A 22,969-nucleotide genomic window follows, 5' to 3' on the forward strand; every position below is an offset into this window, starting at 1 on the left:
CCACAGTTGGGTATAGAATTCTTGGCTGGGAGTCTTTCTCTTTCAGGATCTTGAATATAGCATACCACGGCCTTCTCACCTCCAGGGTACTAGTTGAGTAGTCTGAACTCAGTCTTATTTGATTTCCCTTGTATGTAGTAGAATGTTTTTATTCTTGCTGTTTTCAGGATTTTCTGCTTCTCTTCAGCATTTGACAGACTGATTAGTATGTGCTTTGGGGAAGGCCTATTTGGATTTATTCTGCTTGGAGTTCTTTGGGATTCTTTGACTTGTATATTTATGTCCTTTATGAGGGTTGGGAAGTTTTCCCCCATTATATCCTCAACTACTCTTCCCAGCCCTTTACTCCTCTCTTTTTCTGGGACACCAAAGATTCTTATATTTGTGTGCTTTGTTTTGTCTATCATTTTGCTGAGATCCAGTTCAGTTTTTTCCATCTTTTTTGCCATTTGCTGTTTTGAGCCTCTGAAGTCAATTATCCTGTCCTCCATATCATGTATTCTTTTTTCTGTCTCTTCAAATCTGGTGTTGTGTGCCTCTAGTATGTTGTTTATTTAGTCCACAGTCTTTAATCTCTGTGATTTCCACTATTTTTCTTTCAAATTCCTCTTCGTGCTCTTCTCCTGTCTTCTTGATCTCCTTTATGTCATTTGCTGTCCCAGGTATTAAGTAGAGTTGTATGAACATCTTTGATTAGTTGTTCCAACGTCTGTGTCTCCTCTGGTGTTTTAATTTGGTCATTCGGCAGGGCTATGTCTGTCTGCATTGTGATCTGCTTAGTGATCTTCTGCTGTCTTCATGGCATGTAAATATCTTGGTTGATTTACTCTGGGAGTTGATCTCCTTCAGTAGTCTAAGGCCTTGTGTTTGTGGGATAGCTGTACAGCAGGGAGCAGCGCCCGGGGTGGGGCACTCAGTGCGGTGATTTGTTTCAGGGCAGGTATAGGTGCAGGTTGGAGATGTTACGATGATGCTTGTAAAAGTGGGCGCCCAGCTGCCTGGGAGGACATAGCTCTGTGGGTGCACTGGTCTGGGGGCGTAACCCTGGTGTGCACTGGTCTAAAGCACAGGGCACTTTGTGCATGAGTGTAGAGCTGTGGCAGCAGGTCTGTGTTACATCTTTGTGGATTTGGGGCAGATGTGACCTGGTTGCACAGGTCAGCACTTTCTCAGAGCTGGGAAGTGAGGCTGAGGGCTGTGCACGTGCGTGGTTCTAGGACTGCTGTAAAGTGTGGTTCCCAGAGCTGAATGACATGACTGGGGCCTGTGTGCACGCGTGGGCCTGGGCGTACTGTAAAGTGATGTGCTGAGCTCAGGGAGGGCAGGATGAGGCTGCGACACTGTGGGTGGGGGGTGGGAGTGGCCTAGGTATGGAGGTAAGTGCCCTCAGCCTTTATGTGCTGGCAACAGCCTGCAGGGAGCAGGGAGGGGGAGACTCCAAGTGGGCTGGGCTGCACTTGGGGTGGGGGTATGGGGCAGGTATGTGCAATGGGGGCTGGTGGAGTGGGGGCGCCTGGAGCAGGGAATGGGAGTAGGTGGGGGTTGAGTTGCATGGGGTGTGGCATGAGTCGCTGGTCACGGGGCTGCACTGGTGAGGGTAGCGTGCCCAAGGAATGCAGCCTGGTTTACTTCCTAGTCTCCGGCTCCCGTCCGCGTACTCCCTTGGGCTCCACACCTCCACTCCAGTCTCCAGCTTTCTGCCCCTCAGTTCCTCGGCCTCTGCAACCAGGGCTGCCCCATGTGGTGCAGAAGCTGTCCCAGGGCAGCCGCACCCCGAATTGCTGCCTCAGTCGCCCTCCTGTCCCTTCTCTAACTTTTCTGTGGAGCAGGGCTGATCTCAAGCCGCTCTGTTCGGCCGTCTTTCCGGAAGTCCGAAGCAGTTAACCTTTGGGTTCTCAAAAAATAAGTCAATGAGAACTAAGGGCTCTCTCCCTGCTGGGCCTGCCCCTCAGCCTTCTCACTGGCCCCTGACCCGTGACCTCTCCTCTCAGCCCAACCTTCCTCGGAGGCCCAGGGACCCTGTAGAAGCCCGGGGTCTTACCCCAGTGGGTCATTGGGGTTGGTGTGCTGGTTCCAGCCACAAGGTGCGAGCCCTGCGCTTACCTGGCACAGGACACGAGTGACAATGCCCATGAGCACAAGGACAGCGGGTCCAAACCTGCTGGCACTGGCCAGTGGGCTGCTTCTGCCTTAAACCTGAAACCTCAGGCACCCTCAGCCAGGACAGGGGTCCTCGGGTGGAGGCAGCGACCTGGAATCCTCAGGTCCATGGTCATTTGGGGTAAGGCCGGAGACGCACCTGGGCCAGAGCACCTCCGAGGTGAGTCTCGTGGTTGAAGCCATGGCCGAGTCTCCTGAGCAGGTGACATCTGAGGAAACTTCTTGGGAAGAGACCCCAGTCCTGAGTCCCACCCCCCCCCCAAGCCACAGAACATGTTGGACACCTGGAGACCCTTGTTCCCTCCAGGGGCAGCTCTCCTTCCCTACTCCCCTCTCGCCAGCTGAGTCAGACTTGGTCCCGAGTTTGCATAAGCACCTGGCTTCCTTCTGGGAAGACGAAGTACTGAGGATGAGGTTTGGCTGCTTCTGACCAACACCAGAGCCCTGGCTTCCACTCAATGCATGTTTACTTCTCTCTCACATGAAGCACAGAAGCACTCGGCGGACAGCCAGGGCGAGACCCCACCATCACCAGGGACCCCAGTTGTGCCTCCTCCTCTGCTACTGTCATCCTTCATGTACCACCTCATAGCCCTATGTGGCTGCAGGAGCTCCAGCCATCTCACCCCATCCAAGTTAGCAGGAAGAAGGAAGCTATGAGGGGTGAGGAGAGGGGTTCTTCCTTCTAAAGAAACTTCCTGGAGGTGCTGTACCCACAGCCACTTATGTCCTGCTGGCCAGAGCTTGGTTACATGGCCACACAGTGATGAGAAGACGGAGTGTACAACTTGCCAGCTAATGCCGGCTTCTGTCACCGAAGAAGAAGGGGAGACCCACCCAGCCTTCTCATCCCAGTGAGAAATCCACCCCCATCAATACCTTTGGGCACCTGCTGGGCACACGGCTAAACACATGGGGATGGGCCTTTGGGAAGGAGCTGGACCCATCACTTGACCAGGTGAGCAAGGAAGCCCGGAGCTGGACACCCTCCGTCTGCCCAGCACTTCCGTATTCTGTCCTCAGCCCTGCTGATGCTCAGCCCTCCCGACGCACCCCCTCTGGCCCTCCCCCTCTGGAGCTCCCCTCGGCACCCCCAGTTCTCCCTTTGTGGGTGCCTGGCCCTGCATGTGCGGCTGCCCTACCCATGGCCCCTGAAATGCCATTGTCTCGCTCCCCACTGCCCACAGGACTAGAAAGTGGTGATTCATGTGTTGGATGGCTTGGAGTTAAAACCCTGGGGTGGGATAGCAGCAAAAAAACAGGGTGGGCGCTGAACCTGCTGATTCTGCTAGACCAACGGGGAGTGGAGGGCACCTCCCCATCTGCTGGGTAGCGAGGCGTCCCTGAGACTGGAGCCCCCTGTGCTCCCAGCTGCCAGGGTTGACCGAGGTCCTCTGGTCACTGCCTGGGCTCCTTCACTGCCCCAGGGTTGGCTTGGGGCCTTCGCTGGCCTCTGGTGGGCACAATTCCCCTGGGCTCCTCACGGGACCTACGCAGCCCCCTGCCCTGGCCTGCAGGGGTGGGAGACATGGGGCACAGAGCAGGGGCCTGGCCATGGGTATGTGCCGCAGCTCTGCTCCATGCGGTGGCCCTGTGGGCCCAGCTGACCTCTGTGTCCTTTGAGAAGGACACCTGCCACGCTTGCTCCTGGAGGGTGCTCCAGCCTGGTGGTCCTGGGCAGGGGGCTTCCCTGCCTGGCTCTGCTCAGCCTGTTGCTGTGAGCACAGCGCCCAGGTAATGTGCCAACCCAAAAGGGTGGCAGAGCCCTTCCGGCAGGTGCAAAGGGCAGCGGCCTGGGAGGTTTGGGGTCCCAGGAGAAGCGGGGGAAAGGAGGCCGGAGGTTCCTGTACTGACTGGGCCCACAGAGCACTGTCCCTGCTGCACCCCACCCGCCCCCCAGATTTCCTGGACTGAAGGAAATGGCCCGATGTCTCGGCCAGCCTGAGGCCCTGCTTTCGGGGTGTGGCATGGTGCCACTCCTGCTGGGCACAGGGGAGCAGGGCCTGCAGCGGTGGAGGCAAGGGCATGCCAGCCTCCCAGTCTGCCCTGTGCCCCTGCAGTCACCTGCGCCTCCAGGCCCCCAGGCGGGTGGGTGGGTCCGGGCGGGGCGCCCCTGCACCCACCCTGGACTCCAGGTCCTCGGATTGAAAGGCAGGACACAGTGGAGTGGCTTTCCTCCCGGATCTGCAGGGCAATTAGGAAAACAAACCCTCTGCAAACTTGGTTTTCAGTCGTACAAAGAAGTAAAATTCCCAGAGACCTAATGCCAGTCATGCGTAATTGCAAAATGTAGTATTTTATCATTTTGTTGATATGAAATGTCTCAGTTCTTTAATTGTCTTTAACTTTTGAACGGACGATTTGCATTTCGTGTACAAGAAAAGACGGTTTCATCCGCATGGACTATCGCCAGATAGTCGGAGCTCTATTTTGGTTAAATTACAGCACCCAGATTTTAGTCACAAAGCACATTGATTTTATATTCAAAAAGATTTTTATATTTAGTCTCTTAACCTTTTGTAATTCCCGCCCACAGCCTTAAACTACGGAACCCTTTTATGCTCATTGTCGCCGGGCGTCCGCCTCAGCCCCGGTAATTTCAGCCCATTGAGTCAGCAGGCAGGTGCCGGTAATTGCAGGACGAGGGGTCGCCTGGCGGGGCCCGGGGGTCCGACAAGCCCTTGCAGATTGGGTTTGGGAGGCTGACAAGCTCCGCAGTGAGAGAGAACCTCAGACTGCCCTTTTTTTAAAGGCACAAAATCCTCCCGGTAAATGTTTTCAGTTGATCGGAGTGATTTCTCTTTTTCATTCATTGGACAAATGGTTTTAAGTGTTCATCAGATGGGATCTGTGAAGAATCAGCCGTTATTGTAAGCTGATTTTAAAAATCAAGGTGCCCTTTGTCGCTAATTCAGTCTTGCCAATAAAAGTGAAGGAATGTGTGCAGAGAATTTCCGGAAATTTCATTGCCTCATGGGATGAGCACGCGTTTTAATATTAATTGTCTATGGTTGATGGTAGCAGAAGTAACCATAAGAGACCCACATTTTAAAGGGAGATTTGTGCTATAAATTTTTCTAGGAGTCATATCATATGGAGGGGATGTTGCAGAAAAATGTAGTAAAAAAAAAGATATGTTGTTTCCAATGCCAAAACAGTGGATACAAATGCAAAATGGGCTGAGGCCTGAGGAGGCTGGGAACCCCACGGACAAGGTCAGAAGGACTCACTGAATTCAGACAGGCTGGGAGTGGGGGGGGGGGTCTTACCTCCCCCCCTCCAGGTCAGCTTTGGGTTGACTGCTCTGGGAAGTGAAGGTTCAGCCTTCCAGGCCCCTCTTCCCTCCAGGCTGCTGCTCCCTTCTCCTCCCAGCCCCTGCCCTGAGCAGTTCAGGAAGGGGGTCACCCAGGCAGTGGGCTGGCTCCATGCATGGGGTCCTGTGGTGATGGAGGAGGTTGTGATGTCAGGGTCTCACTGCTGGAGGAGAGGGAGAAGGGGGTCCGGGAATGAACCTGGTGCCGTCAGCTTAGCGCAGATGCGGAGCTTGCACTGTAGAGATGTGTAAAAGCGAACATAGCTGTAGGTTCACGTGTGCATGCATGCATGTGTGATGTGGTTTGTGCATATGCATGCACACATCTGCACGAGTGTGTTCCTGTGTGTGTGTGCATGTGCATGATCAGGTGCACATGTGTATGTGTGTGCATGTATGTGCTTGTTGCTGCATGTATGTGCATGCATGTATAGTGTGTGTGCTTATGTATGCATGAATGTGCTGGTGTGTTGCAGGTGTGCATGCATTTGTGTGCATTGTGAGCATGTACACGTGTGTATGTATGCATGCACTGGCTGCTGCATGTGCTGTGTGTGCATATGCAATTTGTGCATTGTGTGAGCATGCATGTGTATGCATGCATGTGCTGGTTGCATGTGTGTACACATGTGCAGGTATGTGCATGCATTGCATTGTGTACATGTGCACATGTATACACGTATGTGCCAATGTGATGCATGTGTACATGCAAACCAGTTGACATGTGTGTACACTGTATGAACATGTACACTTGTGTGTGCATAGGCATGCATGCATTGGTTGCTGGATATGTGTGTGTACATGGGCACATGTGCTGGCATGTGTAGGCATTGCATGCGTATGCATTTGTGTGTATATGCATGCATGTGCCTTGTGCTGTGTGTGCGTGTGCACATGTGTGAAGGGGTGCATGCATGTACATATGCATGAGTATATGGGTGTTCTCTGGCACTGTGGGTCCTGACAGTGGAGACTTCCAGGAGCAGTACACTCAACCAGAGCACCCTGGTTCCCCCGGGGGTGGGGAAGGCACAGGAGGGTCCCGGAGTGCCTCGTGCTAGAGGGGTGGGCCCAGTAGTGGGGCATGTCCACGAAAAGCCAGCGTGAGCGGCTCCCACTGGCCACAGTGAGGACAATTTGAGCGTCTAAGTCAATAACGACAATAATGGGTGGGAAGCCAGCAAATCAAGTATGAGTCCGTGCGGTCCAGATGCACAATTGCATAGACTGAGCACTCAGCAAGGAGTGGTTGGTTTGCCTAGCCTCGGAGAACCTCTCCTGGCAGACACAGCCCCCGTCGAGGGCTGGACAGGACACCCTCCAAGCCACCATGAGCACGGGACCGATGCAGGGTCACGGCTGCAATTTTCCTGCCCCCTCCGCCTTTTCCTTGGTGGGGGTCTGGCATGGGAGGTGTCCAGGCACTGTGCTGACATGGGGTGGCCTGGCCAGGCTGTGTGTGGCCCTCACTGGCCATGTCCTGGCTGAGCACCGGGGTCCCTGGCCCCCAACCATGCCACCCCTTGGCTCTCACAGCAGACTCCAGGGTCAGGTGGGGAATAGGGTCATGCCCTGGGCTGCATGTGGTACAACCCCAGGGTGTCTTGGGAGTAGCGCTGAGACCCTGGTAGCCTGCTGTCCTCTCCCTGCGCTGACCGTGGACTTGGCGCCAAGGATGCCACGTGCATGGCGGGGCGGGGCCAGCAAGTGCTCACTCCCCACATGGCAGCCCCTTGATGCTGCCTGGGAGCTCGGCATTGACATGACTGCTGCAGACACTTGGTCCTCATGGCCAGAACACCAGCTTGCCGTGGCCTTGCCCGGACCTGCTCCTCTTGGGCATGGTCCCTTTCTCCACTCTCCGGTGGGGTGCTGGGGTGAAGTCACCCAGCAGCTCAGATGCCATAGTGGCCGGGCTTGGGTTGGCCCCTGTGACTCGGGATCCGTGTAGGGCGAGGCACAGGCCCCCAGAGGGGCAGGCAGTTGACCAGTCCAGGGCCCCTCAGGGAGCCAGGTCGCAGGCTTGGGTGCCAACCCCCTTAGCAGCTGCCTCCGCAGCCCCCTGGAGGGGTTGCTCGGCAGAGTCTGCTGTGCCAGGACAGGGGAATACACAGAAAACGATTAAAGCTAATAAACGAGTTTAGCTGAGTGGCAGGATACCAGATCAACGCACAAATACCAATTGGGTTCCTATACAATAATGGTGAGCAGTCAGAAGGGGAAATTAAGAAAACAAGAAGATACCTGGGAGTAAACTAGATACAAAAGCCTGTATGAACAGAACACTGCTGGAAAAATTAAAGAACACCGAAACAAACGGCAAGACATCCCACGTTCATGGATGGCAAGTGTTAATGTTGCGAAGGTGTGAATAGTCCATAAATTCAGTGCAATCCTTGTCAAAATTTCAACAGCGTGTTTTGCAGAAAAGGAAAAACTTGTCCTTGAACTTATACAGAACTGCAAGGGGCCCCAAATGGGCAAATAATTCTGAAAAGAGCAATGTTGGGGGACTCACATGTCCCCATTTCAAGTGGCTCTACAAGCCCCCATTAATTAAAACAATGTGGCACTGGCATAAATGATAAACAAATAGATCAGTGGATCAGAACCAAAAATCCAGAAATAGACCCACACATCTGTGGCCTGTTGATTTTCATCAAGGGCTGGAAACAGGCAGTAGGGAGAGAATCGTCTCCCCAAATGGTATTGGGAAAACTGGAAATCCACAGGCAGAGTGAAGTGAGACCCCCACCACGACCACAGACAAAAATCAACTCAAGATGGATCAAAGACCTACAAGAGCTAAAATGATAAAACTCGCAGAAGGTAACACCCAGGCAAATCCCCATGACCTGGGACTCAGCAGTGGATTCTTAGATATGACACCAGAAGCGTGAACAACTAAAAACAATAAATAAAATTTATTTCATTAAAATTAAAAAAACTTTTTTGCATTGAAGGAAATTTATCAAGAAAGTGAAAACACTACTGACAGAATGGAAAAAAATGTTACAAACCATATATCACATAAGGACTTAATCTTCAGAATATATAAGAATGTTTGCAACTCAACAACAAAAAAATGAAGAACCCAATGAAAAAAAGGAGCAAAAGACCTGAATAGACAGTTCCCCAAAGAAGGTATGCAACTGGCCAATAAACATATAAAAAATATACTTGACGTAATCAGCCATTAGGGAAATGCAAGTGAAAACCATGAAATACCACTTTACACCCATGAGGATGACTATTATTAAAAAATTGGAAAATAACAAGTGCTGGAGAGGATGCAGAGAACCCGAACTCTGGGGCACTGTTGGTGGGAACACAGGATGGTGCAGCCGCTCTGGAACGCACCATAGCCAGTTCCCCAAAAAGTTAAACACAGAATTCCCATTTGATCGGGAATCTCTCTCCTAGGTAAATCCCACAGAGTGGAAACAGGGTCACAAACGTGACTTGTTCACCAGCGTTAAAGCTGCGTTATTCTCCACCTCCAAAAACTGAAACAAGCACGTGCCCATCCTCAAAGGAAAGGGGGGACAGATGGGGTGGCAGACGGTGGGTACTGGGCCGTGAGAAGGAACGACGTCCTGGGATGCACAACGCGGGAGAACCTCGAAGACATGCCGCTCCGGGAACAAGAGACTCAGAGGACAAAATCGTATGGGCCCAATTGTGAGAAAGGACCAGAAATAGCAAATACCCGAAAATAGAGTGGAGGTCACTGGGGGATGGAGGGAGGGGGAAGAGGGAACGTTGGGTTGAACAAATAAAAAATAAAAATGAAAAAGACTCCTGGTGCCCGCTGGGCATGGTGGTCTGGGGCCCAGCTGAGCAGTCACCGCCACATGGCCAGCTCAGGAGGCCTAGGGGCTCAGGGGAAGGTGGGAGAGCCCTGTAGACCCAGGGCTCACACCATCCTGAGGGGCACAGGGTGGGAAGCAGGAGCGGACACGTAGGTGTGGGTGCTTGTGCACATGTGCCCCTGTGCTCCTGAGCCTGTGGGTGTGCACATGTGTGTGTGCACATGCATGGGTGTCTGGTTTTGTGTGGGTGCGTGTAAGTGTGAAGGCAAGCATGTGCAAGTGTGTATGCATGCCTGTGCACGAGTGGTGTGTACGTGTGCGGGGTGTGTGCACATGTGGGGGGGTGTGACTGGATGTGTGTGTGCTTCTGGGTGTGGGTGTCGTACAAGGGTGGATGCGCGTGTGGAAGTCTGTGTGCCTCCAGCAGGGCACGCTCAATGGGAAACTTGTGAGGAGCTGGTGGGCAAAGCCACCTTGCCGCACCCTGCCTGCCTTGCACGTGTGCGTGCAGGGAGCTCTTCCTGCTGAAGAAGGGCTGTCCCTTTAGGGGGCACATGGGGCGATTCACGTGGGGCACCCTCTGCCCTCCTGCTTTGCAAACGCTAATGTCACTTTAAAGACTCAAGAGGCAAACTCCTCTGCGCACCCCCTCCCCCCGCCCCCCAGTGTCCTTGTGCAAACAGGAGCTGAGCCGGTGGGGCCAGGCCTCCCCACACTCTCCTCGGCTCAGACTCACGTGGGATCTGGGCCACGGTGCTGACAGGACAGGACCCCCTGTGGCCCCACCCACCTCGGCCCCTGCCCTGTGGCCCCCTCCCCTGAAGCCCCCGCACTCTTGCCCGAGCCTTTCAGGTCCCCAGGCCTTTTCCTTGCCCTCTGCTCTGTCCTTCTGAGGCCAGTGGCCACTGGGCCTTCCTGCCCCTCTCGAGACCATGGCTGTGAGTGAGGAAGCCCGGGTCAGTTCTGGGGTCCTCCTGGGGCCGCAGGGTAGGGTGCTGGCCGGGTGTGCGAGCTGCCACCGGAGGATGGTGGATGTGCTGCGCTCTGCAGGACCCCAGCCACCTGCCCAGGCCCCCACCACAGACCCTGGACCCTAGCCCCTGCCCCCAGCCCGTCCATCACTGCTTAGACGGCGGGAAGCACTGGGGGCCGTGGGCGGCGTGGCCCACCCCCTCCCTCCTGGCTACTGGAACCCTTTTCCTTTGTGTTTTCAAGCTTGCCGGCTGGGCAGGGCAGGTCTGCAGCTGGCCAGCTTTTTGCTCCTTTGGTCTTCCAGCCCCGTGGGTGCTGCTGAGCCTGGGCCCATGCGGCCAGCCCCCAGCAGGGCGGGTGGGGTCCCCTCCTACAGGAAGGGTGCAAAATAGCCCATTCTTTTCTGCAGGAGTGGGAAAGCGAGGGGTTTTCTTTCTCTGAGAGACAAACCCCAAGCAGAGACCAATCCCGGCCCATTTGGAAGGCGCGTGGGCGCTTCCTTCCCGGGCTCGCCCCACACCATGGGGCCAGCACATCTCCCTGCTAGTGGCTCTGGGGCTGACCCACTAAGTGACTCCAGTGGCCCCTGGGGCGGTCAGTCCAGGACTAGCCAAGAGCCCCCCAGGGCCACCCAGGGACAGCAGCCCCTCCCCAAGCCCTGTCGTCAAAGTGGGTGGGCCCAGGGCTGAGTTTTTAGAACAAATTTCCAAGAAGCCTAAAGGGTACATCACCACGGAACAGGGCCCTTAGGGGTGGTGTGCATGGTGGGCCCCCACCTCCCTTTGTGGGCATATATGGAGCCCCAGGGTGCCCTCTGGCTCCTCATGACGCCCCCTGCCAACCCCCCTCCAGCTCCTCGTGCCCCCCCGCCACCCCCCAGGCCCATGATCCCCCTCCCCCCACGCCCTTCAGCCTTGCTGTGCTGAGCTGTGTACAAACAGCTTGGCTGGGGGAAGGCTTCTGGAGGCAAGGAGTGGGCGGGGGTGTCAGAAACAGACTCGAAAGAACCCCAAATTAGTCCCCCCGCTCTTGGAGATCTGCCAGCAGAGACCCTCCCGCCTTCATGCTCCGTTTGCAGCGCCGACGTGCTGGAACACCAGAAGGCAGGTCTGAAAACAGCAGCAGCACGCCACCTCCCCCAAAGGGGGTGTCCTGGCCGAGCCCAGGTGGGCACAGAGCACGCAGCTCTTTTTAGAAACAAAACGCCCGGAGCAGGAGCAGCTACCATGAGAGAACATTCACCTCCAGGGACACACCGCGGCTTTTATTCTCTGCAGAGAAAGGACGTAGTGAACTGGGGACGCTGGCACCCATCAAATCGACTTTCTAGGCTTCGGGAAAGAAGATGGTGGCTCCTTCCTGGGAAACACCCCGGGCCCTGGAGGTGGGGCCTGCTGAGCCGGCCCAGTGGTCTGGACGCTGTCAGGGAGCCCTGCTCAGCGCAGCCCTGGCCGCCCAGAGATCTTGGGGTGAATCAGGCCACAGACATGCCCTCAGGCCGAGGCTTACCACGGCTGTACGGCAGGGACTGGGAAAATAGCAGGCAAAGTCGCCAAGCTCGCCTCTCCCAGTTCCTGCGCTGGTCAGAGTGGCAGAAAGAGACTTCGAGAAGTTCTTCATTTCAAAATCTCTGGCTAAAGACATGACCCTTGCCCCACCCAGTGGAAGGCAGGGGTGCCTGTTGCAGACGTGGTCCTGTTGCCCGTGCAGGTGAATCTCTGCCTCTGGTTGCAATGCTCAGGCCACCTCCCCACCCCTGTGCAGACATTGTGGCCACGGGACAAAGGCAGCCAAGGTGGAGGGGCCCTGGCGGGGCTCCCCGAGAGCACACAGCTCCCACCCAGCAGATCCTCAGCGACGTGAGCCCAGTGCACCCATTTCTACCCCAGTGAGACAGCGACAGCCAGGCCACAGGCCAGGGAAGGCCAGGGGCACCTGTGGGACAATGAGCTACCTTTTCCGGCACTGGCTGTGCCTCAGTTTCCTCATCTGAAAAGTGGTGATGATAATAACCACCTCTCCTCTAGGTAGAAGTGAGGGTCAAGCGTATGTAAATCACATGGGAAATGCTTAATACGGGACGCTGCCCTCAGAGAGTGGTGAGCACATTCTCAGGTGGGGGTGGCAATGGTGGTGGTGAAGGTAGAGGTGGAGATGGTGGTGGTGATGATGGTGGTAGAGGTAGTGGAGGTGATGGTGGTGATGGTGGAGGTGGAGGTGATGGTGATGGTGGAGGTGATGGTGGTGATGGTGGTGGTAGAGGTAGTGGAGGTGATGGTGGTGATGGTGGAGGTGGAGGTGATGGTGATGGTGGAGGTGGAGGTGATGGTGGTGATGGTGGTGGTAGAGGTAGTGGAGGTGATGGTGGTGATGGTGGAGGTGGAGGTGATGGTGATGGTGGAGGTGGAGGTGATGGTGGAGGTGGAGGTGATGGTGGTGATGGTGGTGGTAGAGGTAGTGGAGGTGATGGTGGTGATGGTGGAGGTGGAGGTGATGGTGATGGTGGAGGTGGAGGTGATGGTGGTGATGGTGGTGGTAGAGGTGGAGGTGATGGTGGTGATGGTGGTGGTAGAGGTAGTGGAGGTGATGGTGGTGATGGTGGAGGTGGAGGTGATGGTGGTGGTGATGGTGGTGGAGATGGTGATGGTGATGGTGGAGGTGGAGGTGATGGTGGTGGTGATGGTGGAGGTGGAGGTGATGGTGATGGTGATGGTGGTGGAGATGGTGGTGGTAGAGGTAGTGGAGGTGATGGGGTTGGAGGTGATGGTGGTGATGGTAGAGGTGGAGGTGATGGTGATGGTGGTGGAGATGGTGGTGGTAGAGGTGGAGGTGGAGGTGGAGGTGATGGTGGAGGTGGAGGTGGAGGTGATGGTGGTGATGGTGGAGGTGGAGGTGATGGTGATGGTGATGGTGATGGTGGAGGTGGAGGTGATGGTGGTGGTGATGGTGGTGGTGGTGGTGGTGGTGATGGTGGTGGTAGAGGTGGAAGTGATGGTGGTGATGGTGGAGGTGGAGGTGATGGTGGAGGTGGAGGTGATGGTGGAGGTGGAGGAGATGGTGGTGGTGGTGGTGGAGGGATGACAATGGTGAAGGTCGCGGAGGTGATGGAGATGGCAGTCACGAGGTGGTAGTGTGGGAGGTGATGGTGATAAATAGATGCAGTTCTGAGAGCACCCTGAGACCAAGGCCGTAGGGTGTCAGGGTCAGGGGTCAGGAGGGGTCACTTCCTCTGGGAGTTGGGGCCACCTGAGGCAGGGAGAGAGGTTTGAGGTGGGGATCCATGTTCAGGGGTATGGGGTGCCCAGAGGAGGTGAGCGGCAGAAGGCTGAAGCTAGGTGGCCTGGGAACCTCAGAGGTGGGGAAGAGCCAGGCAGTGACTGAAGAGGACTCCAGGCTTAGCCTGTCAAGGCAGCTGGAGCTGGAGGACCCTGCTGGAGGTCGTCCCTGAGGGATGCAGCCCCTGGGGATGAGTTAGCCAAGGGCAGCACCTGGCATCCTCGGTGGGACAGCACCACTCCCACCTCCCCGTTTTTTTCAGATAGGCGAGCACCTTCATTTGGGGACTGAAATAATACCCATTTGCAGGTCCGGCAGCCCAGGGCCCTATGGTGCAAGCTGGGCTGGGTGCCCGTGGTACAGGGTGGACGCCCTGGCTGCCCCCTCCCAGCTGCCTGCAGAGGCTCGCCCCAGCCCCAGGATGGGGAGCTGCCCAGCCTCCCCCTCACCGGAGCACCTTCTGGCCTGGACCCTCTCCGGGTAGCAAAGGTTGCAGGTGCCAGGTGCACGCTCCCGAGGGCCGGGAGGGCAGGGGGTTTCGCTCCTGCTGGTGCTGGGCGGCTCGCCGAGGGCCGTTCCACGCAAGCCCCGGGGACAGGGTTTGAGCTGCTGAGAACAGACAGGCCCTGCACAGACCCCCGCCCTGTGGGCTTACTGCCGGGGGCTCTGCTGGGTCTGCTCTGCTCCGTGAGGCCTGTGCTCCTCTGGCCAAGCACCTGGCCCCAAGATCCGGCAGCGGGTGGGGGTGCTGGGCAGCCCCCCTCAGATCCGGGGGCCGAGAGGAGCTGGGGTGGGGGTGCCCTGGGGGCTCTGATGACCTCAGGGGGGCCTTGGGGCTATTGACAGAGGTCGTTTGGCGCCCTCCACCCAGAGGCCCGGACTGGCCCATCTCAGGAAACAGAACAGCCCCGTCCTTGGGGCTTCTGGGCCGGGGTGCTGCCCTCTGGACCCCCCCCCAGACGCACGGGGGTGGGGGCTCCCTCTAGAGGGCCCTGGGTGTGGGACTGGTGCTGGGGAAGGCCGGCCGGCAGGTCCGGGGGCTCTGTCCCTGGGGGAGGCAGCGAGGCGAGCACCCCCAAAGGCTAGAGGCTGCCACCTCGGCGCCAGGCCACGCGGGCAGTGGGTGGAGCAGTGGGTCCTGGGGCCAGAGAACAGGCGCGTGTGCCCGGGGGCGGACAACAGGAGTCCTGGGGGGGGGCTCAGGCTGGAGGGGCTTCTGCCCCCCACCTGCCCAGCCCAGGGTCTCAGGGCCCCTTCTCACCCCGGCCCCCTGCACCCTCCGGCGCCGTGGCTGATTGAGTCTGGCCCTAAAAACTCAGGCGCTGTGTCTGTCCCCTCAAAAGACGGCCCCTTCGGACCACTGACTGCCGTCCTGTCCTTCGGCGGTCACTCACGGAGCCTCCGTGTCCTCCATCCTCCACAGGTGATTAGAGTCTAATTGAGGCGGCTGTAAAAGATAATGAAGCGACATTTCCCTCCCACGGAGGGGGGGGGAGGGACAGGCCACCGCTGTGCCCCCCCTCCTGCAAACGCCCCTCGAGGCACCACAGTGACCTTTATCTTGCTGATAAAGCCATAACTGTTGTAATTAAAATAGACATAAAAGCTTTAGAAGAAACTCTCGTCTTCTGGGGGAGGGGCAGTCCCTGGAGCCCCAGAGTGCAGGGTCAGCTGCTGCGGGGTGGCAGGGCTGGCGGGGGTGGCAGCGGGCAGACCCCCTGGGAAGGTGCCCCGAGGCTGGCGGAGCTGGCATTGCCCCGTGGCCCCTGAGGAAGAGCTTGTGAGCGACTGACGCGGCCCTTGAAGGCGTGTCCCACAGGTGGAAAAGGCCAGGCCGGGAGGGGGGACCTGGGGGGGCGCCACGGAAACGGCCTCGTGGGCATGGACCTTCCTCTGCCTCCCCCACCCCCTTTTTTATTATTATTGGAGAAGCTGTAGGGTTACAGGAGAGATGCACCGTACAGAGCTCCCAGGACCTGCCTCGCACATGCAGCTTTCCCTGTTGGTAACACTTTGCACTGGTGTGGTACGTTTATTACAACTGATGAGAGAACACAACTGTGATTGTGCTGGTGCGACAGTTGTGGCTCACATCAGGGTTCGCGATGTTGGGCAGTCTGTGTTGTTGTTTCTTTAATGTTTCATTTTAGTGACACATGTAGCCTAACACTTCCCCTTTGCACCACACTCAGGTCCACTGTCAGCAGTGGTGTCACATGCTCGCAGAGCTGTGCCACCAGCACCACGCCCACACCCCTTCCCCCTCGCCCCAACCAGAAGCTGCGCCTATGAAGCTTTAACCCCTGTCCCTGACCCTACCCCAGCCCCTGGTAACCTGTGCTCTAGCTTCTGACTCCATGAATTTGCCTAATCTAGGTTTTTCCAGTCAGTGACATCACACAATAGTTGTCCTTTTGCATCTGGCTTATTTCACTCAGCATACCATCTGCAAGGTTCATCCATGCTGTCGTGTGAATCAAACCTTCGTTCCTTTTCAGGGCTGAATAATATTCCATCGTGTGGCTAGACCACATTTTATTCATCCATCATCTCATGATGGACATCTGGGGTGTTTCCACTTTTCTGGCAACTGTGAACAATACCACTGTGAACATAAGTGTGCAAATACCTGAGTCCCTGTTTGAAATTCTTTTGGTTTTGTACCTAGAAGTGAGTAATTCCATACTTACCTTTCTCAGGAACTGTCAAACTGTCTTCCAGAGCAGCCACGATCATTTTACATTCCTACCAACAATTGCGTTCTCCCACATCCTCTCCAACACTTGTTATTTTCTGTTAGTTTTCAGTGGTGGCCATTCTAATGGGTGTGAAATGGTACCTCATTGTGGTTTTGATCTGCATTTCCCTAATGGCTAAGGATGTTGAGCATCTTTTCATGTGTTTTTAGGTCATCTGTGTATCTTCTTTGGAGAAATGTCTATTTAAGCCCTTTGCCCATTTTTAAAATAAGGTGGCTTGTCTTTTTGTTGTTGAGTTGGAGGATTTCTTAGTATATTCTGGATACTGAACCCTTACTGGATATGTGGTTTCCAAACATTTTATCCCATTCTGTAGGTTGCCTTTTTATTTCCATGATGAAGTCCTTTTATGCACAAACATTTTAAACTTTGATGCAGTCTCATTTATCTATTTTTTTTTCCTTTGTGATTTGTGCTTTTCATGTGAAGTTTAAGAAACCATTCTGAAATAAAAGGGCTGGAAGAAGTTTCCCTGTGTTTTCTTCTAGGAATTTCATAGTTAGGTCTTTGACCCATCTTGAGTTATTTTTTATGTATGGTGTGAAGGAAGGGTTCTCCTTCATTCTTTTGTATGTGAACATCCAGTTTTCCAAGCACCATTTATTAAAGGGACTATTTCCCCCATTGAGTAGACTTGACACCCTTGTCAAAAATCAATTGACCAGAGAAAGAACAGCAAACTAATCCCAAAGCAAGAAAAAGGAAAGAAATAACAAAGATTAGAGCAGAAATAAATGAAATTGAAAATATGAAAACAATAGAGAAAATCAATAAGACCAGAAGTTGGTTCTATGAGAAAATCAATAAGATTGATGGGCCCTTAGCAAGATTGACAAAAAGAAGAAGAGACAGGATGCAAATAAATAAGATCAGAAATGGAAGAGGAGACATAATTACTGACCTCACAGAAATAAAGGAGGTAATAACAGGATACTATGAACAACTTTACGCTAATAAATACAACAATTTAGATGAAATGGACGGGTTCCTGGAAAGACATGAACAACCAACTTTGACTCAAGAAGAAATAGATGTCCTCAACAAACCAATCACAAGTAAAGAAATTGAATTAGTCATTCAAAAGCTTCCTAAAAAGAAAAGTCCAGGACCAGACAGCTTCACATGTGAATTCTATCAAACATTCCAGAAAGAATTAGTACCAACTCTCCTCAAACTTCAAAAAAATCGAAGTGGAGGGAAAACTACCTAATTCATTCTATGAAGCCAACATCACCCTCATACCAAAACCAGGCAAAGATATTACAAAAAAAGAAAACTACAGACCAATCTCTCGAATGAATATAGGTGCAAAAATCCTCAATAAAAAAAAAAATCAATTGACCACACCTCTCTCTCCAGCCAACACAGCAAGCAGACTCACCACCCTCCCCCTGTCTACGTGGGACATGACTCCCAGGGTTGTGGACCTTCCTGGCAGCGTGGGACAGAAATCCAAGAATGAGCTGAGATTCAGCATCAAGGGATTGAGAAAAACTCTAGAATGAGCTGAGACCCAGCATCAAGGGATTGAGAAAACCTTCTCGACCAAAAGGGGGAAGAGTGAAATGAGACAAAGTGTCAATGAAAGGGATCAGTAAGGGATTCCAAACAGAGTCGAGAGGTTATCATGGAGGTTATTCTTATGCATTAAGTAGATACCACCTTGTTATCCAAGATGTAATGGAGAGGCTGGAGGGAACTGCCTGAAAATGTAGAGCTGTGTTCCAGTAGCCATGTTTCTTGATGATGATTGTCTAATGATATAGCTTTCAAAAGCTATATCCAAATGCCTTTTCCGCATCAATTGAGATTATTATGTTTATTTTCACTGGTTCTGCTAATGCAGTCTATTGCAATCCTTGGCTGTCTTCTGTGAACCACCTTTACATACCGAGGGTAAATCCCATTTGATCGTGGTGTATGATTCTTTGAATGTGCTGTTGGAGCTGGTTCACTAATGTTGGGTTGAGGATTTTTGCATCTATATTCATAAGGGCTATTGGTCCATGGTTTTCTTGTCTTGTGGTATTTTTATCTGGCTTTGTTACTAGGATGATGTTAGCCTCATAGAATGAGTTAGGGAATGTTCCCTTCTCTTCCAATTTTTGGAAGAGATTGAGCAGGACAGGTGTTAATTCTCTAGGAATGTTTGGTAAAATTCATGAGTGAAGCCATCTGGTCCCAAGAATTTCTTTGTTGGGGGGGGGGTTTGATTACTGATTCCTCTCCTTACTTATTACTGGTCTCTTGAGATCCTCTATTTCTTCTTGAGTCAGTGTAGGTCGTTTGTGTGTTGCTGAGAATTTGTCCATTTCCTCTAGGTTATTTCACGTGTTGGTTATAGTTGTTCATAGTATCTTCTTATAATCCCCCCCCCTTTTTCTCAGTTTCTGTGCTGTTGGTAATAATGTCCAGCCTTTCATTTCTGATTTTAGTTATTTGCATTCTCTCTCCTTGTTTCTTTGTCACTCTAGCTAAAGTTTTGTCAGTTTTACTGATCTTTTTTTAATTAATTAAAAAAAATTAACACATTTAGAAATCATTCCATTCTACATATGCAATCAGTAATTCTTAATATCATCACATAGATGTATGATCATCATTTCTTAGTACATTTGCATCGATTTAGAAAAAGAAATAGCAAGACAACAGAAAAAGAAATAAAATGATAATATAGAGAAAAAATAAAAATAAAAAATACAAAAAATATATATATAAACAGAACAAACAAACAAACAAACAAACGAACAAAATCAGTTTTACTGATCTTTTCAAACAATGTTGGGTTTCATTGATTCTATTTTTTTTATTCTATTGTTTTTTTAAATTCTCTATTTCATTTATCTTCACTCTAATCTTTATTTCCTTCCTTCTGCTCACTTTGTGTTTAGTATGTTCTTATTTTTCTAGACCCTCCAATTATGAGGCTAGGTCTCTTCTTTGAGAACTTCCTTCTTTTTTAATGTAAACATTTAGAGGTATAAATTTCCTGCTCCACACTGCCTTTGCTGCACCCCATAAGTTTTGGTATTTGTGTTTTCATTTTCATTTGCCTCAAGATATTTCCTAATTTCCCTTGTGATTTCTTCTCTGACCCATTGGTTGTTTAAGAGTGCATTGTTTAATTTCCACTTTGTGCTGGTTTGAAAGGATGTATGTCCTCTAGAAAAGCCATGTTTTAATCTAAATCCCATTTCATAAAGGCAGAATAATCCCGATTCAATATTGTATGTTTGAAACTGTAATCAGATCATCTCCCTGGAGATGTGATTTAATCAAGAGTGGTTGTTAAGCTGGATTAGGTGACAGCATGTCTCCACCCATTTGGGTGGGTCTTGATAAGTTTCTGGAGTCCTATAAAAGAGGAAACATTTTGGAGAATGGGGAGATTCAGAGAGAACAGAGCAGAACGACATAGCCACAAGAAGCAGAGTCCACCAGCCAGCAACTCTTGGAGATGAAGAAGGAAAATGTCTCCCGGGGAGCTTCATGAAACAGGAAGCCAGGAGAAGAAGCTAGCAGATGATGCCATGTTCGCCCTGTGCCCTTCCAGATGAGAGAAGAGCCCTGACCATGTTCACCATGTGCTTTTCCAGCTGAGAGAGAAACCCTGACTGTGTTTGCCATGTGCCCTCCCACTTGAGAGAGAAACCCTGAACTTCATCGGCCTTCTTGAACCAAGGTATCTTTCCCCGGATGCCTTCGATTGGACATTTCTATGGACTTGTTTTAGCTGGGACATTTTCTCGGCCTTAGAACTGTAAACTAGCAACTTATTAAATACCCCTTTTTAAAAGCCATTCTGTTTCCGGTACATTGCATTCCAGCAGCTAGCTAGAACACACTTATTTGTGAATTTTCCAGTTCCCCCTCTGTTATTGATTTCTAGCTTCATTCCTTTGTGGTTGTAGAAGATGCATTGTATGATTTTAATATTTTTAAATTTATTGAGACTTGTTTTGTGACCTAACATATGGTCTGTCCTCGAGAATGATCATGCTTACTGGAGAAGAACGTGTGTTCTGCTGCTGTTGGTTGAAAGTTCTATATATGTCTGTCAGGTGTGGTTGGTTTAGAGTACTGTTCAAGTTTCCTGTTTCCTTATTGATCATCTACCTAGATGATCTATCCATTATTGAAATTGGTTCATTGATCTTCTATTTTTAGTGTAGAATCATCTACTTCTCTTTTCAAATCTGTCAATATTTGCTTCATTTATTTTTGGGCTCTGCTGTTAGGTGCATATAAACTTGTAATTGTTATGTCTTGTTGAATTGACTCCTTTATTAGTATATGGTGGCCTTCTCTGTCTCTTGTAACAGTTTTTAACTTAAAGTCTGTTTTATCTAATGTTAGTACAGTTACCCCAGTTCTCTATTGGTTGCTATTTACATTTATATTTTTCCATATTTTCACTTTCAAACTACTAATGTATTTGAATTTAAGGTGTATAATTGGGTCATGCTTTTATATCCATTCTGCCAATCTCTGTCTTCTGACTGGATATTTTAATCCATTTACATTTAAAATGATTACTAAGAATCCAGGACTTCCTTCTGCCATTTTGCTAATTAGGCTTTGTAAGTCTTATCCATTCTTTTGTCCCTCAATTTTTCTGTTAATGCCTAGTCTCATATTTACTTGATTTCTTGTAGTGTACCATTTTGAGTCCCTTCTCATTTCTTTCTGTATATATTTTTTCATATATTTTCTTTGTGATTACCATGGGGCTTAAATTTGACATGTTACATCTATAACCGTCATGTTTGGGTTGATACCAAGATTGTATGTCTGAAACCATTGATTTATCATTACTTTTTATGCATTTGCATTTTAGAACCTGTAAGTAGTAAGAAGTAGATTTACTTACCAAAAAATACAGTACAATATTACTGACATATATGATCACCCAAATGGCTACCTTTATTTATGCCACTTTGAACCACTGTCTGATGTCTTTTCCTTTCAATCTGAAGAACTCCCTTTAGCATTGATTGTAGGACAGGTCTAGTGGTGACAAATTCCCTCAGTGTTTGTTTATCTGGAAATGTCTTAATCCCTCCTGCGTTTTGAAAGTCAGTCACACCAGATATAAAATTCTTTATTAGAATTTGCTTTCTTTCAGCATTTTAAATATTTTGTCCCACTGCCTTCCTGCCCCTATGATTTCTGATGAGAAATCAGCACTTAATCCACTGGAACTCCCTTGAATATAACACGCTGCTTTTCTCTTACAGCTTTCAGAACTTTCTTCTCATCCTTGGTATTTCATGGTTTGACTAGTATTTGCCTGAGTGTGGTTCTCTTTGAGTTTATCCTGTTTGGAGTTCATTGCAATTCTTGAATATGTATATTCATATCTCTCATTAAATTCGGGGAGTTTTCTGTCATTATTTCTTTGAGTATTCTTCCTGCCTCTTCTGCTCTTTTTTCTCCTTCTGGGACTTCCATTATGTGGATTTTAGTGCACTTAATGGCATCCCACTGGTCTTTTAGGCTCTGGTTCCTTTTTTTTTCCATGGGCATGCACCCTGCATCTCTGGTATGGCAGGTGAGAACTCTGCCACTGAACCACCACTGTACCACCTTAGGCTCTGGTTACTTTTTGAAATTCTTTTTCCTTTCTGCTCCTCAGCTTGAATCACTTCAATTTTCTTGTCTTCAAGATCACCAATTCTTTTTTTCTTCCTACTCCAATCTGCTGTTAAAACCCTCTAAGGAATTTTCCATTTCAGTCACTGGTTTTCAACTCCAGTATTTCTGTTTGGTTCCTTTTAAAACTTTTGTCTCTTTATCGAGATGCTCACATTGCCCATTCACTATTTCCTCGTGCCCTTTGGCTCTCGCTCCACATTGTCTTTTACCTCCTTGAGACACTGAGACTCACTTACATCTTTGTCCAGTATGTCCAGTCTGGTTTTGTTTACTGATGAGCTGCCTGCCCCTTATGTCTGCATCCAGCTACTGATCTGAGAGAGATTTCCTTGAGTGCTGAGAGCTTCCAAAAACATTCAAAACAGCACAAAAAAGCATCTTTTGCTGTCTGCAGATTGGCTGTGCATTGGCTGTGCCCCCCTGAATTTGGGCCTGCTACCAAGGAGAGCAGCCCGAGGCTAAAGTGAAGGCGGGTCCTGTCCGGCTTTCCTTGGCCCGTGCCTTGCCCTGGGAATCCCCCTTTACAGGAAGCTGAACGACCCTCCACTAGAAAGTAGACTTTCCCTCCTCCTGGCACGCTCCTGTATGTCTTAAAGAGCTCACCCTTTGCCCTGGACTTTTTTCATCATATGCCTACTTTCATATTTATTTACTTTTTTGTATCACACCATTTTGAGTCCCTTCTCGTTTCTTTCTGCATGCATTTTTCATATATTTTCTTTGTGATTTCCAAGGGGCTTAAAATGCACATCTCTCACCTATAGCCATCGTTGTCTGTCCACCACCGCTCTGCCTGCGTGGCAGGTTCTGGGAGGACGAGCCCCCGATGAGGGGCCTGGTTCAGGACCGGCACCCCAGTGTGCAGAGGGGTCACTCTCTCTCCCTGGGGGCAGGTCAGTGTTGGGGGGGCAGCGGCGGGGCTGGCCTGGCCATCCACCAGCAACACCCCTGCATGCCCAGCTGGGCTGCCCCGGCAATCAGGCAGGGGCACAGAGACAAGAGTCAGAGCCAGGCGAAGGCCA

General features: G+C 51.2%; 1 protein-coding gene across 5 annotated transcripts in view; it reads left to right on the forward strand.

Annotated features, from left to right (window-relative positions):
* The window catches only part of MORN1 (MORN repeat containing 1), a 78,298-nt gene that overhangs the window by 41,277 nt on the left and 14,052 nt on the right, over window positions 1–22,969 (forward strand). For 2 of the 5 annotated variants that reach the window (XM_077151545.1, XM_077151546.1), the window contains exon 11: window positions 14,853–14,956. The exons of the other annotated variants lie outside the window; for them this stretch is intronic. In XM_077151545.1, coding sequence (XP_077007660.1) covers window positions 14,853–14,956 — 104 coding nt within the window. The remainder of the gene's footprint in view (window positions 1–14,852; window positions 14,957–22,969) is intronic. 5 annotated transcript variants of the gene reach the window in all.

Source organism: Tamandua tetradactyla, chromosome 2, assembly GCF_023851605.1.
Source record: "Tamandua tetradactyla isolate mTamTet1 chromosome 2, mTamTet1.pri, whole genome shotgun sequence".
Taxonomy (NCBI): domain Eukaryota; kingdom Metazoa; phylum Chordata; class Mammalia; order Pilosa; family Myrmecophagidae; genus Tamandua; species Tamandua tetradactyla.